This window comes from Tauraco erythrolophus, chromosome 9 (assembly GCF_009769465.1).
Source record: "Tauraco erythrolophus isolate bTauEry1 chromosome 9, bTauEry1.pri, whole genome shotgun sequence".
NCBI lineage: Eukaryota > Metazoa > Chordata > Aves > Musophagiformes > Musophagidae > Tauraco > Tauraco erythrolophus.
In genome coordinates, this window is record NC_141473.1 from 19,091,440 (window position 1) to 19,104,070 (window position 12,631).

General features: G+C 37.0%; 1 protein-coding gene across 1 annotated transcript in view; it reads right to left on the bottom strand.

The window, feature by feature from the left end:
* Window positions 1-1,905: 1,905 nt before the first annotated feature.
* The window catches only part of TNKS2 (tankyrase 2), a 32,446-nt gene continuing 21,720 nt past the window's right edge, over window positions 1,906-12,631 (bottom strand). Inside the window, exons 20-27 of the mRNA XM_086616242.1 lie at window positions 12,508-12,590; window positions 11,827-11,947; window positions 10,615-10,712; window positions 9,897-9,971; window positions 7,807-7,912; window positions 6,158-6,344; window positions 4,449-4,605; window positions 1,906-4,148 (exon numbers count right to left, since the gene is read on the bottom strand). Of these exons, the coding sequence (XP_086472368.1) occupies window positions 4,086-4,148; window positions 4,449-4,605; window positions 6,158-6,344; window positions 7,807-7,912; window positions 9,897-9,971; window positions 10,615-10,712; window positions 11,827-11,947; window positions 12,508-12,590 (890 nt within the window). The 3' untranslated portion in view covers window positions 1,906-4,085. The remainder of the gene's footprint in view (window positions 4,149-4,448; window positions 4,606-6,157; window positions 6,345-7,806; window positions 7,913-9,896; window positions 9,972-10,614; window positions 10,713-11,826; window positions 11,948-12,507; window positions 12,591-12,631) is intronic.

Below are 12,631 nucleotides of genomic sequence, written 5' to 3' on the forward strand. Positions count from 1 at the left end.
GATAATCAATGTGTCAAAACCAATGTTTCCAAGAACTACTGTATAGGACATCTGCCTTCAGATTTTAAATCCTATTTCTTTTTCTTGCACACATTATTTCCCAGGTCTAATGTCAGCGTTTTGAATGGGCTGCAACTTTCTCTTCCTAAACATACACCTCAACGCTTGTTTGCTGTTTTAACTCAAACATAAGTTGGGAAGTTGATGTACGATGATTATCTTGGCCATTCCTAATAATTATATTAGTTATTCCTACCATAACTTCAAAGTGCTTATAGAACTTGCCTTTCTTTCTTTACAGGTTGTTAATTCTTTTATCTCCCTCCTCCTGTCTGTCTCCTCTCAGTTACCAACCTTGCCCCTTTTTAGGGGAGAACATGTTAAGCTTTAAACCAGTCATCTGCATGCTTTTTCTTTTTATCTTGCATTCTGTTCTGGCTACCTGAAGCTTTTTCTGATCTAGTGAGCCACAGGCAGAGGGAAGAAACCCCTTCATACTCTCAGAAGGACCACTGCTTATGCTCACAGGAAAAGGGCAAAGAGAGGCACATGCCTCTCTCCACACCCTTGATGACAGCACTTCCCTTGCTGACACTACCTCCACCTCCTACTGCAACTTCAGTGGGTGCAGGAAAAGCACAACCCCAAGAACCCCAGAGGGGGATACCTCAAGCAATCTAGTTTTCCAGTTCACTAAAGGTGAGAAAGCAGTCTTTGCTGTATTGTTGCACTAGACGAGTACAAATCCAGCCTTTCTGCCTTTCAGTAAAAAAGTATAAGGCAAGAACCCATAGGATTCTGTTGTTGTTCCCAGGAAAAAAATGGTTTATTACATAAAGTTCAGGAGATGGGCAGAAGGGGAAATGGCTCCTAGGCTGCAGCACCCTCACTGACAATGGTGGTCTGCTGGAAAAGTAACTTTTTTACTTTTTCTCAGCTTCTTGGTGAATAAAGTGAGTGAAAGTGATTAAGTGTGTGTGTGTACTCATATACACACACACATATACACACACACATATAAACACAGCACAGTGTTTACTGAGCAAGTTCAGGGTAGAAGAGACAAGGGCAACTCCTTTTATACACAGTTATTTCCATTAAAAATTAGCTCCAACATACCTCTTGAACACGCACTGCACAGATAATCTTAAGTTTTTCAGTTATATATGACAGAAGAATCTGGCTAAATTATTTTTTTAATTTCTAAGAACTAAGGTCTAAGGTATGAGTAGAGTTTTTAAGAAAAAATCCTAACATTTTCAATTTGCCTAGCTGTAGCAGTTATTTTTATACTAATTACTTAGTTTAAAAAAAATAATGCAGAACGGAAAATTTCAGTATTTTACAACTTATAATGGTGGAATTTTCAGAAGCAATTTTATTAGAAGTACTAGATACTTCAAAGATTTTCATCACCCTTGATCTTACTAAACACTTGCTTTCCTGCCCTCTAGTGCTCATATCTATTTAAATCTCCTATACAAGTTTGGTTTTGGAAACCTCCTACCATGTAAGTGGTCCTACTGAAATAAAATTCTGTATCATACGGCTACTTACACAGTTATCTGAAAGGTAAGAATTTTCAGGTTACTTTACATTTTACAAAACCAACGTACGGCAGTTTTCTTCATCAGCTTTGGATCATATATAATGAGTTTAAAATGCATGTATTGAAGCTTACTTCTGGATTTATTATTAAAACATTTTCACTGGTAGCTAAAGCTGTTAGCTATATACCAAACCACAAGCTTCCACAGTATTTACAGTTTTTCATCCACATTAAAAGCTCTTCTAATTAATGCAATTAATTTCCCCTCTAATCATGTAGTTTGTTATAGTACTGTGCATGCTTACATTTAAAACAACGTGTTGACATACTGTAATTACTCCCATGCTACCAGAAAACCAGTGAATTAAATTTATTTAGTGTTAAACGGATATGGAATGTTATACAGTACATGTAAACACAGTTCAAGATGAAGAAAGCAGAACTAATTGCACAAGAGATTAAAGGTTCACCTCAATAGTCAGTATTATCAAATCATTACAGCTTCCATCTTCAGAGTGCAAGGTATGTCATGCAAAAAAAAAAATAGCTCAAAAAATCCCCAAACAGACAAAACCAACATTGTGGTACCACTTAAAATGCTATCATACCACAACATTTTACAAGACATTAAGTGATCGTTCATAGAGAATGAAGCATTTTAGCAATAACAAAAAGATTTTCAACATACTTGACAGATTTTGCATGAACACCAATTCCAGCATTACTATACCTAAGGAACAGGCAACATGCTGGGAGAAGGTACCTAAAAATCAAAGCCTTTTTTATTCATAGCCAATATTACTTTCTGCAAGAGTTATGCAATCTTATTATTCAGATTCCCCACATAAGTGGGTAAAGTTCAATACATTTTTACATGGAGCATAATCACATAACCACTACATCAGCAAGACGATTTCATTATCTTGAGCAGTTACTACATTTAAAACCATGGTATGATAACATGCCCTGCAAACAAATTGTCTTCTGGGACAGTGTCCTGTATGTAGAAACATAAAACAACTAAAATATACTCCTAACCACTTTAACAACCCCAAATGAACTATAGTTTGTATTTACATATTTTTGAAATATGTATGTAAAAACTGCAGATGGAAGAGAAGCAGAACATACCAGAGAGAGATGACAGGGCAGACTGAACTGATCGCTGCGTTCAGTAACCCCGAAAGAGACTTGAACAGGAGGTTGCACTTTTTGTACTCTTCCTCCACCCAAGTGGTCTGATCAGGGCTACCCAAGGCAGCTGCTGCTGTGAAAGTGCTCCGCATCCCACTTACGCACTCCTCGCCCAGCCGGCTGAGCACAGGGAGCTGGACCTTGCACCCCGACCAGCTCCACTCAGCCAAAAGCACCGTGGATAAACGCACTTCTATGCACCTGCTTCAATTACTGCTTGAACGTTAACATGGAAGAAACACAGGAGATGACAGGATGGTTTTTAACATTTCCACCTAGCAATACTCGTATCTTGAGGGCATCAACAGGTAGATTAACTAACCAAAATAAGCATACAAAAAAGGCCAAGTTGTTTGCCCTCATATTAAGAATAAACTACTTAACTTCCCGGCTTAAATGTAAGCAAGAGGAACTCAAGAAAGACCTCCTTGAGGTTAATTTTCGAACTACATTCAAAGAAAATAATTTATTAAAACTGTAACTTGCAAGGTCTACTAGCCTTGAAGTGAGGATACAGGTTAACTATACCTATAGTTAAATAAAAAACTTCAGAAGACATTTTACAGAAATAAAATATGCAACTCTAGGAAGTAGGTGGAAAACCACTTCAGTATTCAGCTGGAACATTCTATTTTCATAGCCCATCATTCTCAGGAATGTATATTTCATAAATAAAAATACAGAACAAAAATTCGTGTATTCAATCTAGAGTTGGATATTTCTAAACCTCTTCAGATAAAATTTGCCTTCTCCCTCACAAATAAGTGATAAACCCTGAAAAAAATTGGCTTTTCAAATCTATCGTGCATGAGAAAACTCAGATCAACAAACATCTGGAAAAAACATTTTGTACAAGGTTGCAGTTCTAAAACACTTATATTACAAAGCAATGTAAATAAATACCAGGCGAGTACAAAAGGTCTTATTTACAGTTTTACAAATGAAAACGTTTTCAGTGTAAATGCAGTGTTTTAAAGAACACAATATTAGTAAAACGAATTCCTGTATAGAGCATTACAATTTATGCTAAATTTCAATGCAGTATTGTATAAAATCATTGTTTCAAGTTAACTTTTGATTATAATTTAGTACAGCCAAACCCCAGTTTATGCCTGGAATGGTATCTGTTAAAGTGCTGAAAAAGAGGACATTTCTGAAATTTTAGAAAAACATACTGTACATTATTAAAGCTTTATCAAGTCACAAACGGTATATTTTGTTCACATTTGCTACCACACCACCTGCAGATGAAAGTTTTTCAACAACTCATTGTAATTAACAGGATGGCAGCCACTGGTATCTTCACATCCAAAGTCTGACGGTTTCCCACAAGTAATTCGTCTTAAGCTTCAGTGGTGGCTTCGGGTTTCATAATCTGGTAAGTAATCAAGTATTCTGGATAAGCCTGAAAGAGTTACACACACATTCTTTATTATGATTTCATTTTCCCGATAAATTCGGGATGTTTGCTAGAGAAGAGAAAAAAGTATTTATGCCAAAGAAAAAAAGGCACAATGTCAAAGGCAAAATGTATGGAACATTCAGGAAACACGGGTCCTTTTACCTGCAATGACAGATGGAGTTTGTTTTAAGACAAAAGTAAGTCCTAGCACCTCAACAGTAAGAGAAATCCCAACACATGACATGCCTTTAAAAAAAAAAAAACAACCAAAGAAAAGAGAAACCAAACCAAAAAGCTATTTACCTGCTCCCCTCTGTAAATGACATATTCTGCCAATGCCAATCCATTTACACTGGGTCGCCCAGTAACTGAGTGATGTCCTGGGGGAGAATGAGCCATTTTCATAGCACTGAACTGCAGGAAAGACTTGCCCAGTGTTACACGACAAAACAGCAATTGCCTGTGTTAAAAGGGAAAAAGAACCATGAACAGAAAATGCTTGTGAAGCTCCAGAAAGACTATCTTCATAATTTGAAACTTTTACTTGAGAAAAACAGTGGAACTTTAAAGCCAGTTTCACAAAATTCTGAAGTTCTGTTTTGAAGGACGAAATTTCACTCTCTTTGGAAAAGCTCGTTAGCCTGAGGAAAGGGTTGGTAATAACATAAAAAATGCTTATCTTAATTACTGGAAAAAGCATACTTAACAATGTACTCAAAGATTGTCAGTACTTTTTTTTTTTTTTTAATGTTTTTGTTTTTTTAAAAAAGTTTTCTGAGGGTGCTCCTCCCCCATCACCTCTACTAACAACATAATTCACTCGTGTTCTAACACTAGTATTGTCTCTAACAGCCAAACCGACATCAAGGCCAAGTGCAAACTCTAGGTCAACATGAAATACCTCATATTATGTCAGTATGTTACGTTGTGTTCACTATAAAAAAGCAGAACAAGGGTACTAATTTATTTGCATAAGTACTTCTGCAATGGCAATGGAACCTGAGCATTTCTGAAGATCGATGTTATACACCATTTTGCTCAGCCAAAACTTTTGTTTTTCTAACTCTTCACACAAGACAAATTGAAAAAACTTTTTATTCAGAACTTCAGAAAGCATGAAAAGACTCTGACATCCTCTCTAACTCTAGATTATTCTCTTTATTTGAGAGTGCCAGAAAAGAGTAAGGAATATTAAAAGGGTCAGAGACTCAATGAACGAAACTAGAAGAATGACCTTATCCCTGTTACACCACTGCAAAACAGTATGCACACAAACACACAAAACATTGTCCTGGTTGAAACAATGGCCACTACCACAATTAACTCCATGAAGAAGGAGCAATTCATATTCTGAACTGATGGTCTCAAGAAGACATAACAGGTGTTCTGCAGAAAAGTGGATTTAAGAACTCAGTGGTAGAAAATCCACAAATCGACACCTGTATTTCAGCATGTGAAGCAGCAGTGACATGGAGGCTGACTGTTCATAGATTTCATAGATTTCTAGGTTGGAAAAGACCTTAGAGATCATCAGTCCAACCGTCTCTAATCTCCCATTAAACCATATCCTTAAGTAGTTCATCCACCCTTTTCTTAAACACATCCAGGGATGGGGACTCCCTGGATGTTACAAAGTACATCCTCCTCAAAGAAATACAGCATCTGAATATTACTGAATTTCTCCTTTCCCTTCAACAGGAAATGGACTAAATCCTCATACTGCTGCACCTTTCACTCAAGCCTGGCAGATCCTCTTCACTCTCTGGCTACCTAAGTCTGATTTTTATGGTAACTTAAGGGCAAAGGTTTGGTTAACTGCACTGACAATGGTTAAGGGTTCTCTAAGACTTAAAACATCAAAGTTTTCTGAAAGTCTCTATTAGGCCCAACATATAGAGTGCTGAGAAGGTTTGGTTACCAAGCGAATATTTCTTCAGAGAGAGACTCTGCTGACTTGATGGTCTATAACACAATACACAAAGGCAAAAATCAGATTCTTTTCAATGACTTACCTGTGGCAAACATAACAAGATCTATCTTTGTGAACTGGACATCCAGTGCCACCTCCAATTCCATACACATATTGATTGCTTTTGGAAGAATTTTCAGCAAAATAAATCCCAGCTCCAAACATGCCACCTATATAGGCATGTCTCTCATCAAAGCCTTTGTGAATGATTGCATTCACAAATGGGGAGCCTACGAGAAAGGAAGTAAAATATTGAAAATACAGTATACAGGTTTTGGTATGTGTCACAATTCAATCATCCATTCCCAACTTTTTTTTTTTGATATGGTTTTTCTACACATACAAGGATATTAGTCTCCAGAAATTCTGACCTCAGATTTAACAGTCAATTTGCTAGAGGTATTATACAAATGACAGTAGGTGGTAAGTGTACATTTTAAACAAAGATTTACAAAGGATAACATCTGAGACAACTCTCACTGCAGGAGAAGGCTCTACGAATCTGCCCTCCCTTTGGCAGAGCTTAATTCTAACCAAGATTCATTGAATACATTACTACACAAATCCTGATTGGATTCTGCATCTCAAGACACCTGATACCCATTAATTTTTCATAAAAAGTGCAGGTTTTTTAGTAAGGATTTTTATAACAGTATATAGAAATATGAAGGCACCTTTAGAGAAAAGCTGTTCTAAGAGAACACGGCATTTTGGAGTTACACTGGGAATTATAGTGAAAATAATTCAAAGCCTTATCCTCCAGCTTAAAGATGATAAAACCATATATGAAGCAGAAGAACATTCCAGATGAGAACAAGAAAAACCTACGACAATTGCTCGTCATCTTCTGCAAGTGGTATACATAGTTAAAGACATATGTTAACAATTTTAAAAAAATACATAAACTAAACACTTAAAAAAAAAAAGAACACTCATAAGGCATTAATTGCTTTGTTTCAGGGATAATTTTGTTATTCTATAACTAATTTAAAAGACTTCCCTTTAAAGACAGGTCATTCCATTAAGAGGCCGTTTCCCCTTACAGTCAAAAGACAGGATTTAGATATCTACAAGTTTGGGCAAGCAGTTAATTACTGTTACTGCTGCTTCCAACATCAATGTATTATGTTGTGACCTATGTAGTTTTGATTGTAAGGATGTAACACGAACTTGCTCAATTTGCTTGTCAGGACAAAGTACACATGTGTGCAGAGGAGAGTTGTCAATTGGCTTTGATTTGCTAATTATAAGCTATCTTTTTTGGAATGATGAACAAGAACTAACTTATCAAATTATAAAAAGAACAAAACAAAAAAAACCCCACCCAAACCAACCCATAGCAGAATAAAGTTTGACGCTTAATAATTTTTGTCATTAAGCTCATAAAACAGAATTAGCAGCTTAATCAAGGACAAGGCACACCTCTTAATCTCCATTCCTAATTGTTAAATGGTTTCACTTAGAACTTTGAAGTCTCCTTCAGGGAGAGACAAGGAGATGCAAATTTCAGAAGAAAGATGCGGTGCGTTTTATGTCCCCATTGTGATGTATACAAACACTTGTTCATCTAAAACTCACATAAAACCTAGGACCTATTTCCACTGAGAAAATTTACTTTAAGCCAGTACAAATCTCACAATAGACGAGTGCTGATGGTGAAACATGTTCATACGGTGTATTTCAATATCTCACCATGAAACAGCATCCTTTCATTAGCATGGTTATGATTCTCTTCAGAGACCTCTTTCCTCCTGTGAGTATATCTTTCCCATAGTTTTTTGTTGCACACTTTCTGAATCTGAAACAGTCAAAACGTAAGTTCCACCCTGAAACTGAAAACTTGTTTGCTTTACTTGACAGATATTTAACCTATAGCAGCTATACCACAGTACAGTTACACTGCCACTTAAGAATACTTTCCTTAGACTCAATGAAACACAAATTCTCTAACTTATCCTGCAGAAGTTGATTGTTGTAGCATAATTTAGGCAAATCATAATTACATACTTAATTAAATATCAATTCATTTTAAACATCTGTTGAGCAATACTTCTTAATTTAAATTTAGCAAGCTTAATCACAATTCTGCTTGGGTGTCACTCCAAACATAGCTTGATGCCAAACCACTAGTATAAGGATCACCTAGTAAATTAAGTGTTTTCCATGAAGACTTTTAGAACGCTTCTAAAAGAAAGTTAAGTTATGCACTCTCTGCAGAGGTATGCTGGACATTAGCAAAGCCTCATGTGTGTAGATATAGCTTATCAATTCTACTGACGAAACTGTAACATCAATTCAGAACAAAGCTTAGTAGTACTTACTTGCAAATCAAAATCTCTTATCATTTTAATGAAAATGATAATTTCTTCAGGGGGAAAATAAAAAGGCAAACCAAAATTTCACTAAATTATTTGAAGCAAGGCTGTATGCTGCCTGGTGTTTTAAGCTTCTTTGGCGTTAAATTAAGTCAAAATAGGTACCCTTGCTTTCACGTTTCAGGAGTTTTGCTTTCACTTCCTGCTGTTTTTTTTTTCCCTGCTATTCCCTCAACAGAAATATCATCTTTGTCGGTGACGTGGACAGTGGCATGGAGTGCACCCTCAGCAAGTTCGCTGATGACACCAAGCTGTGTGGTGCCGTTGACACGCTGGAAGGGAGGGATGCCATCCAGAGGGACCTCGACAGGCTGGAGAGGTGGGCCCGTACCAACCTCATGAAGTTTAACCAGGCCAAGTGCAAGGTCCTACATCTGGGTCATGGCAATCCCAGGCACAATTACAGACTGGGTGGTGAATGGATCGAGAGCAGCCCTGAGGAGAAGGACTTGGGAGTACTGGTGGACGAGAAGCTCAATATGAGCCGGCAATGTGCTCTTGCGGCCCAGAAGGCCAACCGCGTCCTGGGCTGCATCAAGAGGAGCGTGGCCAGCAGGTCGAGGGAGGTGATTCTCCCCCTCTACTCTGCCCTCGTGAGACCTCACTTGGAGTATTGCGTCCAGTTCTGGAGTCCCCAACACAAGAAGGACATGGACCAGTTGGAGAGGGTCCAGAGGAGGGCCATGAAGATGATAAGAGGGCTGGAGCACCTTTCCTATGAGGACAGGCTGAAAGAGTTGGGGCTGTTCAGCCTGGAGAAGAGGAGGCTCCGGGGTGACCTTATAGCGGTCTTCCAGTACCTCAAGGGGGCCTACAAGAAAGATGGGGAGAGGCTGTTCAGGAGGGCCAGTTGTGATAGGACAAGGGGTAATGGTTTTAAAATAGAGGGAGGTAGATTCAGGTTGGATATTAGGAAAAAATTTTTTACCATGAGAGTTGTAGAACACTGGAACAGGTTGCCCAGAGAGGTGGTGGATGCTCCATCCCTGGAGACGTTCAAGGCCCGGTTGGATGAGGCCCTGATCAACCTGATCTAGTTGGAGATATCCCTGTTCCTTGCAGGGGGGTTGGACTAGATGACCTTTGAAGGTCCCTTCCAGCCCTAACGGTTCTATGATTCTATGATTCTTTGTTTTCATCTCTTTCTTCAAACATTCTGCAGTTTTCTGTGAGGTCCTTCTATGCCAATTTCTCATAAAATTCCTTAATGCCCATTAACCCATAAGCAGTTTTTCTATATAATTTTATTCTTTGAATTTCGCTGAAAGATGATCTTTTTCCTGTGCATGTCTCAGAACAATATATCACATTATGGAACTGAACAAACAAATGCAGAACATTTTATATTATATAGAACATTTATACCTCTAAAGGTATAACCATCGACCATAAAAACACAACAGCTACCTTTAAGATGTTGTATCTATTGAAGACTCCACCAGCATGCCCTCCGTCTCTATGCTCCCGGACAGTACTCTGCATCTGAAGATTGAGAATTTTAAGGAGGATCACATTGTTTCAGGACACATTTAAAACACATATCCTTCATACAGTCAAATAATCGAAAGAACTAATTCTGTCTTAAAAAAAACCAAAAAAAAATCATGCAAGAAATTTTTAGGCAATGACTGTATGTTAAGTAATGCCAGATTTTGTGGATGCACATGAACAGGTTTAATGATTTAAAAAAACCCAACATATCCTGAATAGTCCATGGTGTAGTTTTCAAATTGAAAGATTGTCACTAATCTATTTGAATAGTTTCTTCAGAATTTTGTCCTGTGTGATTATGACATTTTGGAAGGAAGTGACTTAAAACTGTGTATAATAGACAGGCAATCAGTAGCACAGAATCTACGCATTATATCAAAGAGCTTTTCTATGTAGCAGAGGTTCTAAAAATACTACGAGCAGTAATAACATATGTAAGAAAAAAATTACAGCTGTCATGAGCATAGATTATATAAGTGGCGCAGTCAAAGATGGAAATTTCAAGTATCCTTATGCAAGTTTTTCTTGGGCTTAGAGACGTTTATTGCACTGTTAAATCATCTAGCAATATTTCTTTATCTACTTCTTTAGTAGAAACAACAGAAATACTAAGAGATTACAAAGAAGGGCATACCTCTTCTTCTACCGATTGAAATTCCTTATCTTCAGTGGAAAGATCAATGAGAATAGTTCCACTACCAGAATTATTTAGAGTCAGGTATGGGTTAAGTCCTGTGAATATAACACACACAACAACAGTTTCAGAAACTGCTTTAAGACTGTTGATTTGAAATGATAACCAGTAAGAGATTTTTCTTTTTAAAGAGACCATTTTCTCAAAACTCAGTTTACAAGATGAAGAGGTTAGCTGCTAAGGAAGGCAGAGATTACCAATGACTTTAATTGCCTTCTATCAGCCACATACACGCTCGTGGATGTCAAATGTGATCCCTCAAATCATTTCATTAGTTTCAAACAAAGTTTTTCAGCATCTCTGTTTAAAACCTCTACTCATATATTACCATGCATACACTACAAATGCCATAAGAAGCACAGCAGCTGGATCTGGATGCAGATCAATGGCATTTTCACGGATCTGTGGATACTGATAAATCATCCTTTCAACAAGAATAAACATTTCAGACACACTAACCCATTTATCTGTGCTTAGCTCAGCATGTTAATGTGCATCACAGGGAAACTATACGTAAGCAGTTGCTTACTTAAGAGTTCATTTCAACTCTAGGCAGTGAAACACACTGCATGACTACTGACAGCAACGGCATCGGGAAGAAGAGAACTGACTTGAAGTGCTACTTCAGTAGGAATATTTTTCCTGTGCATCATGCAGAAAGAGCTGACAAAAGAACTAAGATACATATACTTTAGATATAGACTAAGAATTTCAGCTGGCTTTCTGAGAACAAACGCAGTATTCTTTTGCAGAACCCAATGGAACAGTACATAACAGGCCCTAACCTATCAACAGAGAATGTGCTCTGGACTCCAGAGTGCTCTGATGAAGAAAAATACTCACTACCTCAAAAAGCTTACAATAATTTTGCACTAGATTTACACTTCACCTAAGTAAACACAAAATAGTGATCACAAAGAAAAAAACCAATTAGAGAACTGAAAGGCAAGATTCACAGTAATTCACAGCACAAATAAAAGTGCTCGTATTTCAAGTCAGAAGACATTCTTATCTTTTGAAGTGCTATTTTCTAGGACAAGTTTTATTACCAATTCTTTTTAATGAAATATGATTTGGAATAACCTAAAAGCGTTTGTAAAAACACATTCTATAAAGGCAGTGTTACATACTTAATTTGAAACAAGCATATACCTTGCTGTCCAGAAATAAGTCTTTCAACTCCTTTAATGATTTTATGCCTATGGCCATAAGCATTAATTCCAATTTCCTTCAATTCTTTGTGTCCCATTTCAACCAATACATCCAGTGTTATCTATAATGAAAGCAACATCATTTTTTCGTACACCACCATAAACAGACTAAAACAGTTGCCTGCCAGTGAAAATATGCCTCACAATAATTGAAATAAAAGTAAGTATGAAAAGAACATGAACACTGGAGACTTTAGCATATTATTCTCGTACTCTACTTGTACTCAATCGTTTTCTCCAAACTTTTGTCTTTAAATAAATACGCTACAAACTACAATCGTGTAACTTGTATTGAGAAATACAATTTCATAGACGTATTCAAGCCGATAGATACAAAACCAGAAATTACTGACTATGTATTTACTGCATTTATACCACTGAAAGGAAAAATGCCTACACTCTCAAACTGATACAGACATTATTGCCCTCAGTATTTTATATATACATACATTTTAAGATTTATTTATATCATATATCAATTTAAAAAATCCAGTTACACTCCTTTCCTTCATTCCACTCCTTCTGATATTCACTCATTTAAAATCTCACTGTTATTCTACACCATCAGTATTTATTCCCTTGCTTTCTAGCTGACTATCTGGAAATGAATATAGCTACTTACCTGTTCTCTCTCAAAGATGTCAATTAGATGTTCAAGGCCAAGGTTCCGCACAAATTGATTTATGCTAAAATCTACACCTGAAACTGAGTAAGAAGAAAAACTCACAATGAACATTCATACATGT